This window comes from Hydra vulgaris, chromosome 11 (assembly GCF_038396675.1).
Source record: "Hydra vulgaris chromosome 11, alternate assembly HydraT2T_AEP".
In the NCBI taxonomy this organism is placed as follows: domain Eukaryota; kingdom Metazoa; phylum Cnidaria; class Hydrozoa; order Anthoathecata; family Hydridae; genus Hydra; species Hydra vulgaris.
In genome coordinates this window covers 17,384,022-17,408,790 of record NC_088930.1, presented here as the reverse complement: position 1 = coordinate 17,408,790, position 24,769 = coordinate 17,384,022, and the positions used below count along the sequence as shown (strand labels likewise).

Sequence of the window (24,769 nt, the reverse complement as noted above, 5' to 3'; positions counted from 1 at the left end):
CAAAGTTTTTATTCATTAATCTAATTTTAAAAGTTTTTATTCATTGATCTTATGTTATAAAAAAATTACCTTAAATTTAAATAATGAATTAATTAGTTCTTCTAAGATGGAATAAATTAAGAGAATAAATTTAGCCACCCTTTAGTCTGTAACCGTCACACTGTGCACACTGTGTTCTAAACTTTAGTTGCATAAAATAAAAATTACTTTTTGTTTTATTCAATTTAGCTAAACACTGTTATAAAAAAATTTGGTTTAATAAGTTGAATGACCTTTCCATAAGTTTAAGTATATGCTTAAATATTTTTTTTTTTTTAACTTTGAACTAAATTAGAATTTTTTTTTTAATCTAAATTTTTTATGATTAAATTTTTATAACTCATTTAATGTTTGCAATAATAATTTAATGTTTAACGTTTCTGTAGGACTACGGAAATAAACACATAATGAAAGTTTTTTTAGTCCCTGTAAGATAGGGGAAAAAAGAAATAGACAATCCATATTACTTATTTAGTTGGGAAGCAGTTTTTATTCAATTTATGTACATGTATATATTTCTATATGTGTATATATATATATATATATATATATATATATATATATATATATATATATATATATATATATATATATATATATATATATATATACATATATATATATATATATATATATAAATATATATATATATAAATATATATAAATATATATATATATATACAAATATATATATATATATATATATATATATATATATTTTTAAACATCTTCGCTTCCAACAAGGCTGCAAGCAGCCACTAATTAAAGTTGAAAGTTACTGAAAAAGAAAAGATGAAGATTGTAGAGCAAGATAACGATTGACAGACGACTTAAAAGATTGCAAATTATATGAGTCAGGAAAGCAAGATGAAGGAAGCGAAATCCAAAGAGCTGATGTTCGAGGAAAAAAACTAGACCAATAAGCGTGTTTGGAGCACTTAGGAACAGTCACAGAAAACGGATGAAACTTAATTGAATGACGAGTAACACGAAAATTAATTTTAATAGATGCTACAAGAGATGCTAGCTCTTAGAGCAGTGCCCATTATAGTATTTGTAGAAAAGAGAAAGAGAAGCAACATTACGACGATGTGATAATGGTTGGAGGTTGGCTGCAAGAGCAGGTCCAACTATGTTTACAACACGTTTTTGCACCTTGTCTAAAAGAGAAAGGGCATCATTAGAAGATCCGCCCCAGATATGGCAACAATATTCCATACAAGGCCGGATTTGAGATTTATAGAGATAGAGAATAGAATCCTAAGTAAGAAAGTGACAAGCTCGATAATGAGATGCAACCTTAGCAGATGCTAATTTTGCAACTGATTTGATATATGGTTTCCAAGAAAGATTGGAAACCATATATCAAATCAGTTGCAAAAAAGAAGTAAGAGTTAATCCTAGAAGATGAAGAGTAGGTGACTCATCGAGTACATCACCGTTCATAAATATAGGAAGATCTAAATTATTGCGATAACGATTGGCTAAAAAAAATTAAGTTTTATCTGAGTTAAAGTTCACCAGCCACTGAGCGCCCCATGTTGTAGCAGAAGTAAGATCCTTTTCAAGATGTAGCAGAAGTAAGATCCATTTCTCAAAAAAAAAAAAAATTTTTTATGCCTTTGCAAATTTTACTACTTTCCATCACCAAGATTCCAATACTTTTGTGCAAAATTTGCCAAGTTCTTGAAGGCAATCATTTTGTTTTTGTGTGATCAATTTTTTTGTGCAATCAATGTTTTTGTACGAAATTTGTCAATTCTTGAAAGCAATTATTTGTCCAAAATTTCAATATTTGCTTTTTTAGTGAACGTTAATATTCAGAAATCTACTTAGTCCTTCAAGGAAATATTTTTATCTAGTGTAATGGAAAAATATTTCCCACTCAAAAACAATGAACTTAGTTAGTCTTTTAGTTCATTTTTGACACTTGCAGAATAAGTTTTTTCTTTTAACTAAATCACTTGATTGTGGCTTTTTTAAATCATAACTTATTCCTGCCATTGCTGACCAGATAAATTGCTGACCGCATAAATTGCTAACTGGATAAATATTCTTTTTGTTAACCATTAAAATTAAATCCATTCAGAGCTGCCGTTTTGGAGAGATCATTTCCTATTGACTCCTGAAAAAAAGATAAATCTTTGGGTTCCATTTTTGTTGAAGAGATTTTTGAAACTAATTTTATCTTCAGAATTTCAGACTTTTTATTCCATGTCAATCAAAGTGATGCCACATTTTATTTTTGTTTCCGCATAATTTGCATACACACTTTCATATCGATCTTTTTCATAAAAAATGTTTCCAGATATCTGGCATTTTTCCAGAATAGTCAGAGAAAATTTCAATAAAATTTCTTTTTGACTCTTCTATGTGTGAGTTAAGTAAGCAAAATATTTCTTTTTAAAGAAAAAAATTACTGTTTTATTCTATTATTTTTCCATAATTATTCAATTTAATTAAAAATTAAATAGGATGTCAAAATATAATAGTTTAGATAATAAACAAAATATAATAGTTTACAGGTACATTATCTAAAATTTACAGGTATATTATCTAAAATTTACAGGTATATTATCTAAAGTTTACAGGTATATTATCTAAAGTTTATAGGGTATTATGTAAAGTTTACAGGTATATTATTTAAAATTTACAGGTATAATATCTAAAGTTTACAGGTATATTATCTAAAGTTTATAGGGTATTATCTAAAGTTTACAGGTATATTATCTAAAATTTACAGGTATAATATCTAAAGTTTACAGGTATTAAGGATTTTGGTAAAAAAAATGGTTAAAACTTTTAATATTAGTTTTTTTTTTAAATGGAAACAAGAGTTAGTATCATTGTTTTTATAACATTATCCCAGTCAATTTTTAATAAGACAGATTTCTATTTTTATTTATTTTAGTTTTTAAGATTTCTGTAGTGTAATTTGTAACTTTGTGGTGCAAATTTGAATAAATACAAAATGAAGTAATCATAAACAGAAGTTATTAAGTTTCCTTTAAAAAAAAAAAAGTTTTCTGAAACAATTTCATTAGTAGTTAAATTAGAGAATGGGTGGTTACTGAAAATCCGGACTATTTTAAACTGACTTTTAAATGTCATTAGCTAAACTTTTATTTTTCATTCTTATATCCATTTTAAAGCTTATTTAATTCTCTTTAAGTTAACTTACTTGTTTTTAGATAACTAATAAAAATTAAGATAATAATGATGTCCAAGCATGAAGAGATAAGAAAACGGATTTACGAGTTCTATTAGAACAATAAATTCCAAGGTAAAAAGTTCACAGTAGATAACTTCAATGCTGAACAAATTCCAAGCACTATCTATGATATAACCAAACGTCCTGAGAATGATTTTGGACACAAAAGAGTGCAAGGAAGTGGTCGTGTGGTTAAAATCATGATTTCCAAGGTGATCAAGCACTTGAGAACCATAATTGACCACAGTGACCAAGTTTCGATGAGGTAAGCCAGTTGAAAATTTGGATGCAGTCATTCACATATTATTAAAACTCATGCCAAGTACACAGACATCAAAACAGGGTATACCTGATCAACAAGAGAGCCAGATTGAGCGAATTGAGACCATCATTGATTGTCTTTATTGCAATTCTCATGGAAAATCGTCATCCTTGACAATGATTCTTACTTACTTACTTCACGCTGTCGCACTCAAAAATAAATAAAAACAGCACCTTCTACTCAAGCGACAGAGACAAGACTCAGCTGAGTATTAAATTTTGCGAAAAGTGCAGGTGTGAACCAAAGCTGTTCACCTGGCTGGCCGCATCTGACAAAGGTATTTCCAAGTCATTTTTCGTCCCCAGCAATCTTGCAATCAATAAAGCCATTTAAAAAATGGATTGTCTTAAGAAAAGATTAGTGCCGTTTATCAATGTTCATCAGGCCAATGGTAATTATGTATTTTGGCCGAACCTAGCCTCATCATATTATGCCAAAACTGTGACCAACTACTATAAGACTCATAACATCAACTTTGTCAAAAAAAATGATAATCCGCAAGCTCTACCAATCAAAGACTTTTGGGCTATTTTGAAAGGCAAAGTGTATTAGGGTAACTGGCAAGCAAAAAACGTGAAGCAACTACAAACCATAATAAAGCTTTGTCAGAAAAAGTTGACCTTAACCTAGTCTTTTTACTTTTTGGGTTAACTCGTCTTCGAGTTGGTCGAATTTGAAGAAACAGACTGGTTGAAGACAAATTTAATCAAAATAAATAACTAAAAACTCAATTCAATGATATTTTTATTTAATCTCTACCTTAAAAACCCCAAAACTATTTATTTCCCCCCCCCCTCCCTATTTTTAAACCCCCCTTTCTCTGTTTATTAGATTTAGACTAAAATTCCCCTCTCCCCCTCCTTTTATCACCCCCTCCCTTGTATTAAGGACTCGAGACCTCATTTTTGTAAAAAAGTAATGACCCTTGAAAGTATGTCCGGATTTTTAGTAACCACTCATTATATATATATATATATATATATATATATATATATATATATATATATATATATATATATATATATATATATATATATATATATATATATATATATATATATATATATATATATATATATATATATATATATATATATATAATTGTTGCATTTGGGAGTACGGAAGGAAAAAAATGATACTTATGCCAACAAATACTTCACTTTTAGTTACTTTTGACTTTCGTCCAACATTTGCATGTTGTCAGAAAGTTAAAACCATTAATTTAATTACAAATTAATCGTTTTTAAAAAACCCCACAAAAACGCAAATTTAATTGACCAGAAGGTTTTTAAAAACATTCTGAATGTTTTTAAAACATTCTGAATGTTTTTAATAATATAAACAATGTTTTTATTTTTAATTTCTTTAATAAAATGTTTTTATTTTTAATTTTTTTTTAATAAAATGTTTTTATTTTTGTTTTTTTTTACTGTAAATCATGCATGGAGTGTTGCTACATTGACTATCTTATAGCCTGACTGGCAACAAAGTGCTGCTACATCGACTGACAAATAGCCTGACTCGCAAGGGAGTGTTGCTACATTGACTGAGGGTTTGATTGGGGCAGGTAGTCTATCAAGTAATAAAAAAAAAAATTCCGGTCTTGCACTTTAGTTTTTACTTTTTATCAACAAAATACGGCAAAACTTTCTGACAACCAGTTAGGGGTTATATATATACACACACACACACACGCATATATATATATATATATATATATATATATATATATATATTTATATACATATATATATATATATATATATATATATATATATATATATATATATATATATATATATATATATATATATATATATATACATGTAAACAAAATACTAAGCAACACAGACTAGACTCAAGAGTCAAATAAAAGTGAATGAAATCAAATGAGAGTATCATACAATACAATTACAATGTGTAATAATTCAAGTTAAAAAAAATCAAATCAATTACTTGCAATGCAGTGCATAGAATAAAGACTAGGACTAGTATTATATTTACATTTATAGTTTAACAGATAATACAATACAAGTAAAATTACAATGCTATAATGAATGCAAATGCTATACAGTTATGTAAAGTAGTAGTACATGCATAGGCAATTGTTCCTGAAAGTCCGATACCTTAATCTACAGTGTACTGTACTGACTGGGCAGGGCAGTCTGGCTTCGGTACGCTACTGCTATGGGCTATACTACAAATTTTCGTGAATAAAACTTAGTTTAGCCACATGCTCAGAGAGTAGATTACATCGCCTTCTTGTAACAATGTTACCAGACGTCGAGTTCAATCTCTCCGAATTTACAGAAGTTGCTAGAATAGCCAATAGTGCCCTCGCTATTCTTGAAAGTTTCGGCAGACGGTGATAATTAACTTTCCACCAATCAAGTACATTGGTGTTCCTTCCAATAGGAGGTTCAATCATATACATTCTGACCTCTTCTTGCACAGAAGCTGCATCATCAACTGGCAGCATCCTATTCGCAGTTGCGTTGTAAGCATGCTTTCGAAGTCATCCCATAAACTACTTGGCTCGGAGGCTGCAGCTGATGTCCGACCAGGACCTGAACCAGGACCAGCACTTCCAAAACCTGCAGCAGGAGCACTAGCACTAGCAGATGTTCCTACAATGTATTATATAATATAAATAGAACTAAAATAGCAAACAGAAATGAAAACCTATGCATTATTGTTTTATTATTCATCTGTAATTAAACCACAATGCAGTAAATCTGAAAGTTAAATCTGAACTGCAGGCCATTACCATTACCATCAAGTCTTAATCTGTGTTAATCACGTAACATAAAACGTAATTGAAATGTACCTTGAATTAAGTTCGTGTCATGATCGCTCAAAGCACAATGTCCACCTCCACCAACACCAGTACCGCCACGAGATCGGAATTCCTTAGAGTACTGATGAAGACTGTCTACAACAGTAGCTTGCTGTTGTTCAGAGAAGAAGATGGATTGGTAGCGTGGATCAAGAAATGTACATGCTGCATCAGGCAAAGCTGATATGAATTGCGGAAGTCGTCGGTCTAGTTTTAACTTTAATTTTCGAGCAATATGTACACCACGACCCTTATGTGAAGGATCATTGATGAATCGTTGCAATTGCTGATTTAAGCCATGCAAAGCTGTATTTTTCATAGACAACGTTGGGTAGTTCTTGCCACATAATTCTCTACTTGCTTGTTCAAATGGAGCAAGAATTGTGTGATAGCCTTCAGCAAGCTTCCAGTCTGCATTAGTCAAGTTATCAACTTTTTCACTTATTGCTAGCTCTGCAGATATAGCATCTTTCTCTTCGCATAATCTCTTCAGCATAAAGTAATCCGAGTTCCACCTAGTAGCAACATTGGTTATCAGTTCTCGTTCTACCTTTCCTAATGGCTTCTGCTCTCTGTGCAAATTCTGTGTAGCCTGGCAGCTATGGTGATAATGTGACACAATACGACGGCTTTTGGAAGGACAGTCTGCATTCCATCAACTTTACTCGCGGCATCATTGATGGTTAATTGTAAAGTGTGATCAAAACAAGAAAGATCATAAAATGATTGTGAGAGATTCATGGCGCTTTTCATATTACTGCCATTATTACGCAACGCATAAATTGTAACAGTCCGAGGAAGCTCCCAATTATCAATAGTCTTGTCTAAAGATTCAAGAATGCTTTCGCCGGTATGTTCTCCTGGAAACGGTTTGTTTTCTAATGCAAATGTCTTTAGCTCAAATTCAGGACTTACATATGACAGACAGAAATAAATAAATGGATCTTGCGCCCTCGAAGTCCACAGGTCAGTCGTGAATGAATATGAAGGAATATCTTCAAAATCTCGATATATTTCATTAGCGGTTTTCTATTTTACACTACAATATAACTCAGGTACAACTGATCTTGAAAACGTAGTTCTGCCGGGCACCAGATATTGTGGTTCCATTAATTTCATCAGTTCTTTGAATCCTCTGCCTTCTACAAAGTTGTATGGCAACATGTCTAGAGCAAGCATGCGACCAACCGAATTCGTTATAGCGATGGCATTTAGATGACTTGACGACCAATGTGCTTTCTTATTAAAAAGATCATCAACTTTACTTTGCTTCTTACTTTCATTTTTCAGTTCTTGTTCTGCAAGTTTTCTTTTACGATTCTCTTCATTTCTCGCTACACACTCTTTATGCGCTTTCGGATGAGCAGCACGTAAGTGAGCATAAAGACCTGTTGTTGCTCCAGTTGGACACTGAACAGGTAACTTGCATGTTCCTATTTTGCAAATGCCTATAATTCTATTGCCATTTGTTTTTTTTCTACTAAAAAATTCCCAGACAATACTTCGACAATTACCATCGTTACTATACGCCATTGTGGAACTGTATAACTTTTTTCTTTCACTTTTAAACGATAAAATTCGATTAACTTTGGGTTCGCTTCGAAACAAAAATACTATACTTCAAAAATTCGAATTGTTCGAAACTAAAAAAAAAGTTCGATTCGAAACACAACGAAAAGTCAGTTTCAAATTCGCAATCGAAGTTTCGAATTTCGCACATCACTAATACACACACACATATATATATATATATATATATATATATATATATATATATATATATATATATATATATATATATATATATATATATATTTATTAGTATATATATATATATATATATATATATATATATATATATATATATATACATATAGATATATATATAAAGAGTGAGAGAGAGAGAGATATATACATATATAAATGCATATATTTGTGTATATATACATTATTATATATATGTGTGTGTGTATTTATATATATATATATGTTGTGTGTGTATATATATATATGCTGTATATATATATATATATATATATGTATATATATATATATATATATATATATATATATATATATATATATATATATATATATACACATGCATATAAACGGCAGGAATGACGGGCAACCACCCGACCTGCCTCCACTCCTATGTAAGTCTGTTTACACTGGCAAAATAAAGCCTGTGCAAAATATTATTATTATTAATTTCCTAAAACCAAACATTGTGTTGAGTTTTACTTTACATAAACAAAAATAATAAAAAACATAACGCATTTAAAATAAAAAATCGCTTTAATAAGTATTACGTACTTTGCAATAATAATAAATAAAAAAGCAAAAAATGTTTATTTGTTATTCCATATTTTTGACCGTCTTAAAGGTAAAAAAGTTCTTTATTTATTATCTTTAAGACAAAACATTAAAAAAAGGGTCTTATTGAAAATTTAATTTTATTGAAAATTTAATACTTGGAGATAAAAAAAATTTAAACAAACTTGATAACTTTATATGACCACTAAAAGAATTTTGTTAATAAAATTTTGAAAAAAAGCATAAAGTATAGAGCGTTAAATAATTTTTAAAAAACTATTCAAATTTTTAGTTTTATTTACTCAATTGAGAATTTTTTAAAAATAAATTATAAAACTTAACCTATTCAAACCATTTAATCTATAAACGAAAGAACTTTTTAACAAGACTAAAAGTTAAATAAAGATTTCTAAGAAGTCTACTTTAATAGTACTTATCCAGTCATATCAGTGATACTTGATAAATTCGTTAAAAACGCATTTGTAAATAAAAACCAACCATCATTTTCAAGGAATTGTAGTTTTCCTGAATATTGATTCTGAATCTACAGTAATCCATGTTGACTGGGCTGAAAATATTGGGCCATACAAACAAACATACATACCAATCTAACTGCTGAGCTAAAAGTGTTTGTGGTCAGCAAAAACTTGCCAACCTTGTTTCTTTGTTTTATAGTAAGACTTTGTGTGAATGTTTTTTTGCTGACTTCTAATAGTTTAAAGTCCTATCTATATACATCCATTGGATATATACATACATCAGCCCCAATAAAATTTGCTCCCCCTGTTCATATTTACCCATTTTTTAAATATTTTGAGTCTTCTTTTATTATCTACCTTTTTTACATCTTAGATTAAATTTTCAGCAATTTTGAATAAATATTTTTGACAAAATTAGTTTTGGCCAAATTTTAAGTTATTACTGATCACTGCGCTGTAAACAGTTCAGCCAAGCCTTAAAAAAATGTTTATCATCTTTTGAATTGCTAATTACAACTTGGTACATAACACTTAACGCTGTTAACCCTGTTAGTTGTCTTTTACAATTTGTAGCCATTATCATCAATGACGATGTTTGATTGAACAGCTCCAGATTTTAAACACTATTTATGTGTCAGTTGCTGAGGGTGAATGATTGTTAAGTAAACTGAAGATTGTGAAATCTTTCTCCATCTGACCTTAGGCTGGGATTGCGTTACTGATCTTTTGATTGTTTTGATTGAAGAAGATTTTGCTAAAAATGTGAACAATTTTAATGTTATTGATATTTGGGGAAAGCTTGAAAAATTCATTTTTTGGTGCTTTACTTACCTTTCTTGAAGATTTTGTTGATTAACTTTTTTTTATTGGTTATGAAACTAATATTTTGATTCATATGTCAGTTTTTGATTAATGAACCAATTTTCAATCCAGAGAATTATTAGTAACACAGAAATAGATAACTGCTGCATTCACAAAACTTTAACTTTTGTAATTTTTTGGTTTGAATAGGGGCGACGTTCTCCATTTTCGACCCAATGACACAGGCACCATTGGCGCTCTTCAAGACCCTGATGTCAAGTAAAAATAATTACTAAAAGCAATATCATAGCAGTATTAAATACTGTAAATTATCAAAAACTATGTATTATAGTAGTAACTTAAGCTATTTTAGGCCCAACGAAAGAATATTATGAGATATTATTTAAATATGAAAAAAATTATGTTAAAAAAATAGCAATTACAAAATTACATACAAAAGATACTATTTTGTACTAATGCAATCCCCTAACTTCAAAGCGGCAGACAGGAGAATGGGGGTAGTTAAAAAATTTACAAAACTTTTGCTACTAGATTTTTTTGCCTTAATTCAATCCCAAGAGTATTGAATATTACCAAACAAAAATGGTTTTAGCTTAATGTAAATAGCATAGTGTAATGTAAAAATTCTTGTATAAATAGATATATAAAGATCTGATATACAGAAGCATATATAAGTATATATATATATATATTTATAAATATATATACATATGTCGAAATACATATGTCGAAAACCTTGTCTAATAACGCCTCTCCATAGAGAAACATTTAAATGCAATGCATTTGTTTACAAATGCTTTGTATTTGTATTTGTTTAGAATACAAAGAAAAAAAAAAATTATATAAACATTAAAAAAGTATATATTATAGATAGAGTAGCCTAAATGGTATAGTTTAGTAGTACCCCTAATTTCAAAATATGTAAAAACTAATAAATGTTTTTTAAGATAAATTAAAATGAATTTAATCAATTTAAATGATGCAACTAAAACAACTTAAATGGTGCAACATATCAAACCCATGAATTACATGAAAAATATTTAAGACTCACAGAGCAACAAAAACCTATTTTGGCTGAACACCATTGGGCTGGAAAAATAAGCTATTGTAAAAAAAAGAACTCTGTTCTCTAGATAAAACTGACTTTATTATAAATGCAGTTATGAAAAACAAAAATAATGAATGAAAACTATATATGTTTTAATATAGGTTTTTCCATGTTTCAGATATAACACTTTCAGACATTGTGCAAACTCCAAACCTTAGTATGTTCATGCTTATGTCAAATGAGAGTGCGGCCGTGGTGCGATGGTTAGAGCGCTTTCTTCAAAAGCAGGAAACGAGCACTGGAAAAATTTTCGCGTCACGGTAAGGAAGGAAGTGTGAACTTCCTGGTTAAATCCACTTCCGCGGTGCTCTGTGATAAGATCGTTAGGACTTCTTGGGGCACCTAAAAAAAAAAAAGAAAAAGGATTGTGTTGCAAAAAATTACAGTAATTGTAGCCTGGGAAGAAAAATACCTCAAAAAATATGTTTCCCCGAATTTGAGGTCAATTAGGTAATAACATATTTATTTTTACCATATTATACTAAATTTAAATTCATTGACATTTTTAATTTCATTCAATAATCTTTTAGTGTTCGAAAGTTATGACGATGTTAAGAAGATGGGGGGGGGGAGATGATTAACATGTGAAATCCTCTTTATTTTGGGAAGGGAGTAAATTTTACATACTTTTAAATTTTTAATTTTAAAAGATTTTTATTAAAGATAGTAAAAATAATAAATAAAATTAACAGCCTGTGAATTAACCTAAATTTAGTATAGCATACTAAAAATATACATTTCAGTAAATGATAATCTAAAAAATCAAAAAATCAAAAAAACCATAACACCGTCTGAAAAAGTAAGCATTTTTTCCTGAAATGGTTGCTTAAATTATAAATTCCCTAACTCTACTCCATAGGCCTGGTAAAATCTCGGCAATTAGCTACAAAACCTGTATTTAAAAGCAAAAGAATTTCTTAAAGCACCTTTAATATAAAGAAATATTTCAGTATCGCACCCTGACCATGGCATAAAACTGATTCTATAATAGGGCAGGTAAAAGACTTTTAGCTGTTCAAGAAGCAACTTACCCATCAGAAAGAAAAATCTAGTATTAAACCTCCAATTTGTAGCTAACAGTAGAAAGAGTTAGTATCGCCATGCTGTCAAGTCGTCATTTTTTTAATTTTTTTCTGGGTCTTTTTTAGTTATTTCTTTTTTTCTTTTTTTTCTGAGTTTTTGTCATTTTTTCATTTTTTTCTAGTATATGGATTTAATTAGGGTATGTTTTAATTTTAGTTTATTTTTTGTAATTTGAATTATTTTTAATAATTTCAATAAATTTTACAATAAATATTCTCTTACAATCTTTTTTTCATAAGTTATTTTAGTATTTAAATATTGTAATTTTTAAATTGTTTTTATTGCTTTTACTGAATTTAACTGAATTGAGAACTAAACTTTAAATAAAATTTTCAATATTTGTAAAGTTACTTGTATCTATTTGTTTTTTTAAGTATATTAATCAGTAGAGAGTTCTATATTAATCAATATATAGGTCAAATTCATAATGGTTAAATGAAATGAGGTTTGGCTGGAAAAACTTGATAAAATTCAAGTTATAATTCAACTATGGGCTAATAAAAAAACCGCTAATTATGCAGTCTGTGAACTATGTTTCAATGATTTGAAATACAGTTAAGTTGGTTTTCGAGCACTTTATTAGCATTCTGAAAAACCTAAACATAAATTAGTTTCTGATATAAGATTTTCAAAAACAGCCCATCGTTTACATGTGGGTTCAAATAAAAACCCTCTTGGGGAAGAGAAAGTAGTACAGTTTGAGTATTCAATAAATGATAAAATTTCAGCTGCAGAAACTATGTGGCTGTTTAAAGTAGCTGAAAATGATCTTGCCTTAAGACATTGTGATAATACATCATTATTATTTTAATGAGTGTTTCCAGATAGTACAGTATGTCAAGATTTTAGTATGAGTAGACAAAAAGCATCATATATATTCCAAGATAGTCTTGGAATTTTGTTGGAGATACGCCTGTGTTCTAGTAAATCAAAATGTCAAGGTGCTTTTACTTTAATGTTTGATGAAACAACTACAGCACAGCCAAAAAAAAATAAATGGATCTCTTATGTCGTTTTCGGTCAGAAGAAGAAAACCAAGTCGTTACAAAGTATTTAACATCATTATTCTTTGGCAGAGCAACAGCATATGTTAAAAAAATGCTTGCAGATTTACGACATAGTGAAAGATTTTATATACCATGGGATCGACTTTTTAATATTTCAGCTGATGGTCCTAATATTAACAAAGCCATAGGGCGATTAGCAATTTTGATGCCACATGTTATAAAGGAAAGAGAGGTAAATTTTTTAAATTTTATTGCAGTTTTGGTTTGCTTTTTTAAATGTACTTTAGTAATTTTATTTGCATTTATTACATCTTTTCTTTATGCATATTAAAGTTTCTTAAGATTTGTTTATGATAATAAGATGTATCGTCATGATTGACTGAATTAACCAACAATAAGATGTACTATTGTTGGTTAATTCAGTTTTCCTTTAGGTTTAAATAACAATTTTTTCATAAGAATTTTATCTTTATTTTTGATTAGGTATTGTTTCTGAAAGATGAATGGAAACTGTATCAAGCAGCTAATATCTCAAAATTCTGGTATTTAGATTCTGAAAAATTAAAGAGAGTTGACTCTTACTGGACTAAAGTTTTTAAAAGTGATCATGAATATGGAAAAACTAAGTATCTATATCTCAGTAAAGTTGTTAAGAGCTGTTTAACTATTCAGAATGAAAACGCTAGTGCAGAGCGTAGTTTATCAGATAATAAAAATACAATGACAGCTGAGCGAGTAAAAATAAATAATGAAACGTTAATGGCTTTGAAAATATTAAAGGAATACGCAAGAAGATGCAATGAAGCATATAATAATGATGCTCTCTCTAAAGATGTTGTTCAAGCAGTGCAAAATGCTCACAGAATATATAAAAAAAAGAAAAGGTGAGGAAGAAGAAGAAAAAAGAATAAATGATATTCATAAGCAAGAACTTGTTGACAAAGAAAAACAGTACAAAGGAATACTTGAAAAAGTTGAATAAAAAAGACAAAAACCTAAAAAGATCAAAGGGAAAAAATCTTAAAAATGATGAGAAAAATGCAGATCTAGAGTTTCAACTTGCCCAGAGAATGCTAGATGAAGCGACCAAGTCCACGCAAATTACCATCATTAAAGAAGACATGATAGATATGAAAGTTGCCTATGAAATGATGAACAGTGCAAAAAAAATCTTAAGCACATAGAAATGAACAAAAAAAGTCGAGTAAATATTGTTTCAAAACAAAAAAGTGAAATTGATATTTTAATTATTCGTTTCAAAAAATTAAAGAAGTATTAAAAAAAAAATTGTTGTGAACTTCTTGTTTAATTTTTTCGAATATTATTTGGTGTTACATGTTTTTTTGGTGTTTTGATATTAATTTATTTTATATTAGTTTAGACATTTTTGATAACTTCTGATTTGTTTTATTTTAAAAAATAGTTGTTGAACTTTTCATTTTTTCAAGGAAATTTGTTATTTTTTTTAATTTTTTACCATTTTCCCCGTCAAAATATTGTCATTTTTTTTATTTAATTATAAAGTTGTTGCTTGACAGCCTGTATTGGCAAAAAAAAATAAGATTACTCCTGATATGCAAATCAGGTTAATTCCAAATATTTCCATTAATTCCACATAGGTAATTATATATTAAATTGTCGAAACATGTGAACTACTTTTATTTTGCGACAACTTTCTCTACATTTTCAAATTGCTCATCATTTGGTAAAAAAAAACTATTAAAAGAAGAATTAAAAAAATTTTGAAACTTTGATTTTTTTTAATGTCTACTATGAAAATAAAAACATGAAGAAAAAAATATAAAAACTTACCGTTAAAAAATTTTTAACGTAAAAATTATTAACTTTTAACTATTGAGACACTTATAAATTAAATTAATTATTAGATTTGAACTAGTGAGATGATCATAAAAAAAAAAATATGTTTTATGCTTTTATTTTCTCTGGTTTATTCTTTATTTTATCACTGGTTAAGTTTGTTTCTTTTTTCAGTTTATTTTTAATTTTCTCTTTAAGTTAGTTTAGTTTTTTCAGAGCATTACTTTAATGTGCGAATTATCAAAATATGCAAAAAATTGTGGTCATCTTGTAAAAAAAATATATTGTATGCGTAGTCATTTATAGCGTGCAACCACGCGCCTCTCCAGAGAAGGCTTGATGTGTGTATTTATATATACAAAGTTGTTACATATTTTATGTTTGCGTTATATCTCTATAGTTTTTTATTTTTGTAGAGTTAAAGAATTTATAATTTAAGCTGCAGTGGTGTTATGGTTTGAGTATAACTAAATTCTTTTCTCAGATAACACACAAAGTGTAGCTACTACATCGGTAGCACCAAGAATAAGTCTTTCGCCATCCTCAAATGATTTGAAAAAGAAAGAGAAACCTGGTAAAAAAAAAGAAAAACTATCAAAAGAAGATATTAGTACTCCATCTGACTTTAGGTAATTATATTTTTAAAAATGGTGTTCTTAAGCATTTAATCATACATAATCATGATGCATAAGGTATACTACACTGTATACTACAAAAGATTCCCCAGAAATACCTTGGTAAACCTAATATGTTTTTATTTAAGAGTTTTAATCTCAATATGATTTATTGAGATCAAACTTTTATTGAGATTTTATTAAGACTTTAATTTTATTAATATTTTTAATTTTTTTTTTAGTTTTGTTTGGGTATTTTTTTTACTGTTTTTATTAAGTTTTATTACGATTTTTAATTTTTTTTTGACTTCAGCTACTGAAATCTGTTTAGACCGTTGTTGAAATCAGATATCCTATCAATTTTTATTAGCACTTAACACATTTTTTTTTTTAAACGCGCTGTAGATGCATTACAATGTTATTCTTATTCCTAAAACACATCTATATGCTGTAAAATATTGCTCTTATTTTTGTTATTGCTGTAAAATAATAATTATTTTTCTGAAGTCATTATGCAGGTGTGCAAATAGATTTTATATTAGGGCTTTGTTAATATTATGGTGCATACAATGTAAAATAACTTCAAAGGGCCATCAGTATAAAATAACTTAATTTTGTTTTAGTTTCTCTTTAACTAGTAAATTAATTAAAGTTATTATCAATAATTTTAAAATTTTATTTACTATGATTTTCATTATAGTTTTAATGCAACAGTTATAAAAGTTATTCCAATTAATTTTTAGTAGCAATTAATTTTATTGGTATTTGAAATTAATATAGCTGCTAAAGAGTGTCATTTAAAATCAATATGATTTATTGAGACTCAAACGTGATTCTTTTATTAGGATTTTGTTAAGATTTTATTTTTGTTAGGATTTTTAATTTATTTTTTAGGATTTATTAAGTTTTTTTTTTATTCATTTTTTTTACAATGTTTAAAAATTATTGCAATTAACTTTTAGTTGCATTTAATTTAATTGCAATTTGAGATAAATACAGCTGTTAAAAATGGCATTTAAAATCATTATAGTTTAGTTCAATAATTCAAGCTTTTGTTTTTACATTACTTTTATTAATTATAATTTATAAATTTTAAAATGGTGTTTTTGTAACATGGTTTTATTATCACTAGTTAGCAGTTATGCAAGTATTTTTAAACCAAATTTGATTAATTTGTACACTAGGGTTATGGCTTTTTTTTAAATCCATGCTCCTGTACTGTAGTTTGATGAGGTTTTACCTTAAAAGCATGAAACGAATTATTATTTCCATATCTATTGAAAAATGTTCACCCCGCCATTGAAAAATTGATTTTGACATAAGTGCTACTATGTATTCAAATGCATTTAGAATGTCATAGTCATGTAATACAATAAATTTTCAATCCAAAAATGACTCAGACCGTTGACCTTGCTCTTGTTTGTTGCATAGAAGGAATAAAAGGAGCAATTTTTCTTTATTTTTGCATGACAAACACATTTCCTTAATTACTTTGCACATTGATTATTTCTGGGGATCAGGGGCCGTATTCTCATCTCTCCGTTAAGCTTAACGGAGCGTTAGTCAAAAATTTATTTTAAATTACATTAATAAAAAATTTATTCAAAATTATATTTTTTTAAACATAAATGTTTTATTTTGGTATAATTTTTATTTTAACAAATTTATATAAATTTTCGTCATTTCTTTACTTCGAAATATTGTAATGAAATTTCAGACAGAAGCTCCGTTAAGCTTAACGGAGAGATGAGAATACGGCCCCTGTAGTATAAATGGCTCTCGCTTCCAATGATTTTCAAAGAGCTTAAAGTCTTTTTATATGGATTCAGTACTTCAGGCAAGTTATTAAAGTTGTTTTTGTTGTACAGTTGGTCTGTAAACCAATGGTCTGCCCAGCCATACAATATAAATTGACATCATAAAACGACACTCTGCAGAACTGTCCTCTTTGAAGGAATTAAAATGATGGCCAGGATCATTTGTATAGCTCTGGAATCCCACCTTGCATTGCAAATGTTGGGTAATATCTGAAACCTGATCAATGAAAAATGTCCCTTTTCATCAAAAAATCGGAACACTCGAGTGAGATGACATAAAAATTTCATATCTCTCCAGCCTGATGTTTCAAAAAACTACTTCTATTCTGGTATAAAGCTGTTTTTTCAGTTGTTCGTACTCCTTTAACAGTTGAGATACAAATAGATATTCGATATTCAGCGATTGTGTTTTACATCCAAGTTCTTCATCCATCATCAAACGGAGGATTCTATCTAATACATGGTGTTGATAGCTGATAAACTGAGGTTTGTTGATGCGTTTCTCTGTGAACATTCGTTGCAATATTACAACAACACAATTTTTTTTTTTCCATTCTTAACGCTGATGGTATCTGTAACAATCATCTGTATTAAATTCCATAAATAAAATTCATCGAGGACTTTGGAAAGTCCTTGAGCAATAGTTTATTTCCTTCTACCAAGCCCTAGATATCCAATTTAATTTGTCTTCATTTTTAAGGATGACCACTTGATAATCGATTCCGTTGATGTGCTTGCCATCAAAGTGTAAGGATTAACTTTCCATATGCAACTTTTCAATAATTTCTTTTTTCAGCTTGATTGCCTCTTTGATTGTTAACTCGTAAATAGCTGATTGACATGGAGTTTTTATTAATGTAATTTAAAATAAATTTTTGACTAACGCTCCGTTAAGCTTAACGGAGAGATGAGAATACGGCCCCTGATCCCCAGAAATAATCAATGTGCAAAGTAATTAAGGAAATGTGTTTGTCATGCAAAAATAAAGAAAAATTGCTCCTTTTATTCCTTCTATGCAACAAACAAGAGCAAGGTCAACGGTCTGAGTCATTTTTGGATTGAAAATTTATTGTATTACATGACTATGACATTCTAAATGCATTTGAATACATAGTAGCATTTATGTCAAAATCAATTTTTCAATGGCGGGGTGAACATTTTTCAATAGATATGGAAATAATAATTCGTTTCATGCTTTTAAGGTAAAACCTCATCAAACTACAGTACAGGAGCATGGATTTAAAAAAAAGCCATAACCCTAGTGTACAAATTAATCAAATTTGGTTTAAAAATACTTGCATAACTGCTAACTAGTGATAATAAAACCATGTTACAAAAACACCATTTTATAATTTATAAATTATAATTAATAAAAGTAATGTAAAAACAAAAGCTTGAATTATTGAACTAAACTATAATGATTTTAAATGCCATTTTTAACAGCTGTATTTATCTCAAATTGCAATTAAATTAAATGCAACTAAAAGTTAATTGCAATAATTTTTAAACATTGTAAAAAAAATGAATTAAAAAAAAAACTTAATAAATCCTAAAAAATAAATTAAAAATCCTAACAAAAATAAAATCTTAACAAAATCCTAATAAAAGAATCACGTTTGAGTCAATGCCTTCACAAGTCAATTGCTTGCATATGTTAGCAGTCTTGTTTGTTGATACTCATATTTAGGTCACCAAGTTGACCGCAATTTTGTTTTTATTCTGCTTGGTGTAGGAGTAGTTGATTAGATGATGATTCAGTGTCCAAAACATCGTAGAATTATGAATTGAGTGGTATGAAGTCTTGAGGAACTCCACATAAAGAAGTTGAATAAGAAAGAGCCAATAAATTATATTTAAAAAAAAGAAGTGTTTCAACATTCTTTGTTGTAAGTCTGATCCGATCTTTTTGTATTAACTTTGAAACCTTGAACTCCCTCTCACTTGTTATTGAACTGAGGGGTGAACATAAATACACTTTTGTCAAATTTGCTAGTGTTGGCAACTTGCTTTTCATGAGACTCCAATATACTAATGGATCTTTCGAAAAATCTATTCGCTTCATTTTTGAATACTTCTGAAGCTCAATTGTAGCAGTTGCGGTTGCGTTTAGATAAAATCTATCACTTTCTTCATTATCTGACTTGTCGTCGACTAGAACTGTTTCCTCATTGATTTAATTGATGACAATACGCAAACCTTAAAATATTCAAATTTTAAATTGCATAAAAAAATCCATATAAACTATTTGAAATGTATTCAGTTTCAGGTTTACTATGTACTCCTTAATCTTTTTTATGAAAAATTTTTACGAATTTATTTTTAAACTTGAATTAAACTTCATTTATTTTATATTTTTTTATGTTTGTAATTAATCAATATGGTTTAATAGACTATATATATTGACTTATAAATTTACCTGTTCAGTAGTTGATTCTAGATTTATAGTATAGTTGTCAATTCTGCTTGAATATCAGTTTTAAGTTGACTAATCATAAGGCACAACAACCTTTTATGTGCTTTTTAGGATAAAATTTGTTTTGAAAACCTGCAGTTTTGTATCTTGGATCAAGTAATGTAGCTACTGTCAATAGTTTATTTTCTTCAATATTTGGCTAACTTAAACAATTTCCTTTTCTCTCAAGATAACTTAACAAAAATTCGTTACTCAATTAAGTATCCAACTCAAAGTAATGTTATAATAAAATCCTAACAATTAAATATTTTTTAAGTTCAAAGTTACTTTAAATCTCACTATAATTACTAATTTATTAATAGAAAAAAAGTACTATACTTATTGTGCTATTTGTTCAAGTAAAACTTCTTTCATGATTCCAATTCCTCCTTGAGTTATAATATTAAGCTCAATCTTGAGTTTTTTTGGTCAAAAGGATGATAACTGAAATTAGGGCAATTTCACTTTCTGATCCTTTGCTTGCATTATTAATTGAACCAACCATCGATAAAACTTTAGGAAGAAGATCCCAGTCATTTGGAGTCAACTAAATAAATGAGATCAAAATTGATGTAAATATAAACTATAAAACTCTGGTTTTTTAATCGTTATTATTTACCTTTGATTCCGAGAAAATTTCTAATTCAATGTCATTTTCAGCAAGTTTTATAGCTAGTTTTTGTTGCATTACACGATCCAACATTAAAAATGTGCTTCCCCATCTTGTTTCACAATCAAGTATCATGGCATTAGGTAAGACTAATGCCATGATACTTGATTGATAAAGCTCTGGTACTTGGTGAATATTGCTTTTGCCTTTTGTTTTTGCAACTTTTTCACCAGCTTTCTTAACCTTAAGTTAAACTTAAGTTCGAAAATTATCAACAACTTTTGATTTACAAGGTGATTATAAAAGTTAAGAAGTTGAATTAAATAGTTTTGAAATGAAATTAAAATAGAGTAAATATAGCTTTAAAAACAAATTTTTTATAGAATTAGATTAAATAAAATTATACTGATTTTTTTTAAAATATTACCACTTTACACATATTTAAAGTTAAACGTAATTACCTTGTCAGCATTATTTTGACGCCACTCTGCTCATATATTGAGTATCGTACCATTAAGTGTAGTATATGACAAAAGCAGCCAATGCTTTCAAATTGTAGAATTTGTAGAATTTTATTCTATGTCATATAATGTTTATCTGCAGCTTTAAAGCAGTTTTAATGGTTTAAAGAAAATTTCAAACCACAGTAGTTCCAGATCACAGACCCAGACCCCAAAATCTTTATAAACTTCCAATACTTTGCATCCCTGGCTATAATAATGTTGTAAAAACAATTTATACAATTTAATTATAAAAGTATATGATAAAACAAAAAGATGTTTTGTAATTTTAAAGTTTAAGCAACATTTATGTTTAGACATGTTGGACATGTTGTTTGGGACCCTAGAGGAGGCTTTGAGGTATGCTTTAATTATTTTTTGTAACATTTTTGATAATGATTAGATATTTTTATAATCTGTTCATTTCATTTTTAAAATTGCATTTAGTCAAAATATGTCATTAATTTAGATTAATAATATTGACCCACAATGGAGAAAATTATTTGATACAATTGGTGTAACTGAGAAGCAGCTTGAAGATGAGGAAACATCTAAGTTTATTTATGAATTTGTGGAGTCTCATGGGGGTATTGAAAAAGCTACTAAAGAACTTGAGAAGTCTGGAAATGCAGATGGTAAATTTTATTTATGAGTAATTTAAAATCCCTTTTTAAATTAAAAAAGAAGTACTAGATTCTCTTTAAAGATATAGCAAAAAAGATATATTTTTTGTTTAAAGTATATTAATACTATTATAACAAACAAGTTATAGTTTTACAGAAATTGAAATGCAGTTTTAGGCGTGATTGCGGATTTTCAGTGTTTATTCAGTACCCCAAGTTCAAACATGATGGACTCCAATTTCAGACTCTAAATTTTTCTTTTTAAATTAAATAACAACTAAAATGGTCTGGGGTCATTTGCGAAAAGCAGTTGCTTAATACTGACTTAAGGTATGAGCAATGACTAATTGACAACACCTGCATATTGTCACCAAAGCCCTCAATTGTTTTTAATGGATTGATTTTTCAAAATATGTGCAAGTTATTTAACATATATTATAAGCTGTAATACATTTGTGGCACACAAAACATTTCAATATGGATTGCTAAAAAGTGTACTTTTGATGGCATTCTTGCAGCTTATTCTCATCTTTTTTTTTCTTATATTTTTTTTGTCTATTATTGTGAGAAGTTCAGCGTGTTACCTAGCCAAGTGTTGTTTAAGATTTCTTACATTTATCAGGTACAAGACATTAAAATGCATTTTACTTTATATTCAAATGATAGTAAAAAAATGATGAAATATCTGTAGGTAATGTTTGATACATGTTTAGTAACCATTACTGGTCAAGAGTGTCGATTATTAACAGCAAATAATAATGGAATAAGACATTTACTGATGCAAATTATCATTCGCATTTTCTTTTGCTTCCGAAATTGCTGTTATATAAAAACTCATTAAAGTTTTGTTATCATGACTAGTTATTAAATTGAATGTTGTTTTAACATTTTGTTAAAATAACATTTTGTTTTAACAGAATGTTTAATATATATATATATATATATATATATAACACACAGAATGTTTATTTTTTGTTTTTTAAATTTAAATAATTCTAAAGGTTGTTTTTTTTTTTACTGCAAAGCAAGTGCTGCGTGTTACTACATCGACTATCGTGTAGCCTACTGCTACAAGGAATGGCTGCTTCATCAACTGAAGTTTTTGGTTGGCGAGCAGTCTATCAATTACTAAAAGTGAAACTTCTTAAAGTTGTTGAATTCTTTCAGGTCAATAAAAGAAATTTAAAAACAAGCTACCAGAAAGTGGACCTTTTATGGGATATATATATATATATATATATATATATATATATATATATATATATATATATATACATATATATATATATATATATATATATATATATATATATATATATATATATATATATATACATGGTGGGAGGTTTGCAGCAAAAGCAGGTCCAACTATGTTTAAAATGCGTTTTTGCATCTTGTCTAAAAGAGAAAGAGCTTCATTAAATGATTTGTCTCAGATATGGCAACAGTATTCCATACAAAGATGGGTTTGAAATTTATATAGATAAGGAATAAATTCTGGATTAAGAAACTGTTTAGCGCGATAGAAAGATGCAACCTTAGCAGATGCTAATTTTGCAATGGATTTGATATATAGTTTCAAAGAAACATCGGAAGTAAGAGTTAATTCTAGAAGATAAAGGGTAGATGACTCATCAAGTACATTACTGTTTGTAAATATAGGAAGATCTAAATTAATGCGATAATCATTGGCTAGAAAAATTAGGTTTTATCTGAATTAAAGTTAACCAGCTTTTATGAGCCCCATGCTGTAGCAGAAGAGAGATCCTTTTTAATCTCAAATGCCCCCTTTAAGCAATCAGAGAGTGTTAGCTTCTTATCACGACAAGAATAAATGGTAGTATTATCAGCAAACAATGTCATCTTAGATGTTAGAGTACCTGTACAACCATTCTTTAAATTAAAAAGAGTATAGGGCCAAGGATTGAACCTTTAGGAACTCCTGAAGTTGCAGGATAATAAAGAACAGTGTTAACCATCGAGGACAATTTTTACACTACGATTGGAAAGAAAGGATTCAATAATCTTAAAGATAGTACCTGATAAACCTTAAGATGAAAGCTTATGGAGAATATCAGCATGACTAATTTTATTAAAAGCTTTATAAATTTCAAGAGCGATAGCCTTAACTTCTCCACCTCTATCTAATGCATGATACAACCTATTGGTTATTATTGTTAACAAATTAGCTGTAGAACGCGAAGATCAAAATTCATATTAATGATCAGCAAGTTAGTTATTGAATTCAAGATGTGAGATTAAGTGTTTGTTAAATAAAGATTTAAACTCATTGCTTATGATAGAAAGAAGACTAATGGGATGGTAGTTAGATGAGTCAGATCGCTCTCCAGAATTTTTGAAAATAGGGATAATAGGTGCTGCTTTCCAGCATGCTGGAAAACAAGACTCTTATAAGCACTTTTTAAACATTTTTTGAAAGTTAGGTGACAGCTTCAGAGAACACTTCTGCAAGATTATTACAACTATGTTGTCTCGGCCAAAAGCTGTAGAAAAGTCTAAGTAGGAAATCACTTTAGAAACTGAATTGATACAAATGAAACGAACTAAATGAAGCAATGGACTAAAAGCTGAAGTGATACAAATGTCAAGCAATGGACCAATGAACTAAATGAGGCAATGGACTAAAAGCTGAAGTGATACAAATGTTAAGCAATGGACCAACCTGTTTTTCGGCAATATGAAGAACGCAACTAGTGTAATCAAGAGATGATACTGGTGGAAAGTTCTTAGCAAACAACTCAGCTTTGCCCTTAGATGAGGTGACAAAGTCTGAACTATACAAGAGAGGTGATATAACAGATTTGCCCTGAGTAATGATACATTTTAGTTTCTCCAGAAGTCACAAGAGCCAATTTTTTTGATGAAATACAAGATATCATGACCTGAGAATAGCGGTCTTTTGTTGTTAGATTGTTGTCGTTGTTAGACAAAACATTTCTAAAATGATTTCTACTAATAGTAAACAGACGTCTGTATTCTTGAAAATTGTTAAGCTAATAGATATGGAAGTAATGGTTTTAATTGGAAATTGTAAGAGCAAAACGTGAGGTAAGTCCATATAGTCTGAATCTGAGAATTAATGCAAAAAGCA

At 28.6% G+C, this 24,769-nt stretch overlaps 1 protein-coding gene across 4 annotated transcripts in view; it reads left to right on the top strand.

Annotated features, from left to right (window-relative positions):
* LOC136087477 (uncharacterized) overlaps positions 1-24,769 on the top strand; it is a 122,865-nt gene that overhangs the window by 32,834 nt on the left and 65,262 nt on the right. For all 4 annotated transcript variants that reach the window (XM_065810314.1, XM_065810316.1, XM_065810313.1 and 1 more), the window contains 3 exons: positions 15,526-15,670; positions 21,352-21,394; positions 21,504-21,669. In XM_065810314.1, the coding sequence (XP_065666386.1) occupies positions 15,526-15,670; positions 21,352-21,394; positions 21,504-21,669 (354 nt within the window). The remainder of the gene's footprint in view (positions 1-15,525; positions 15,671-21,351; positions 21,395-21,503; positions 21,670-24,769) is intronic.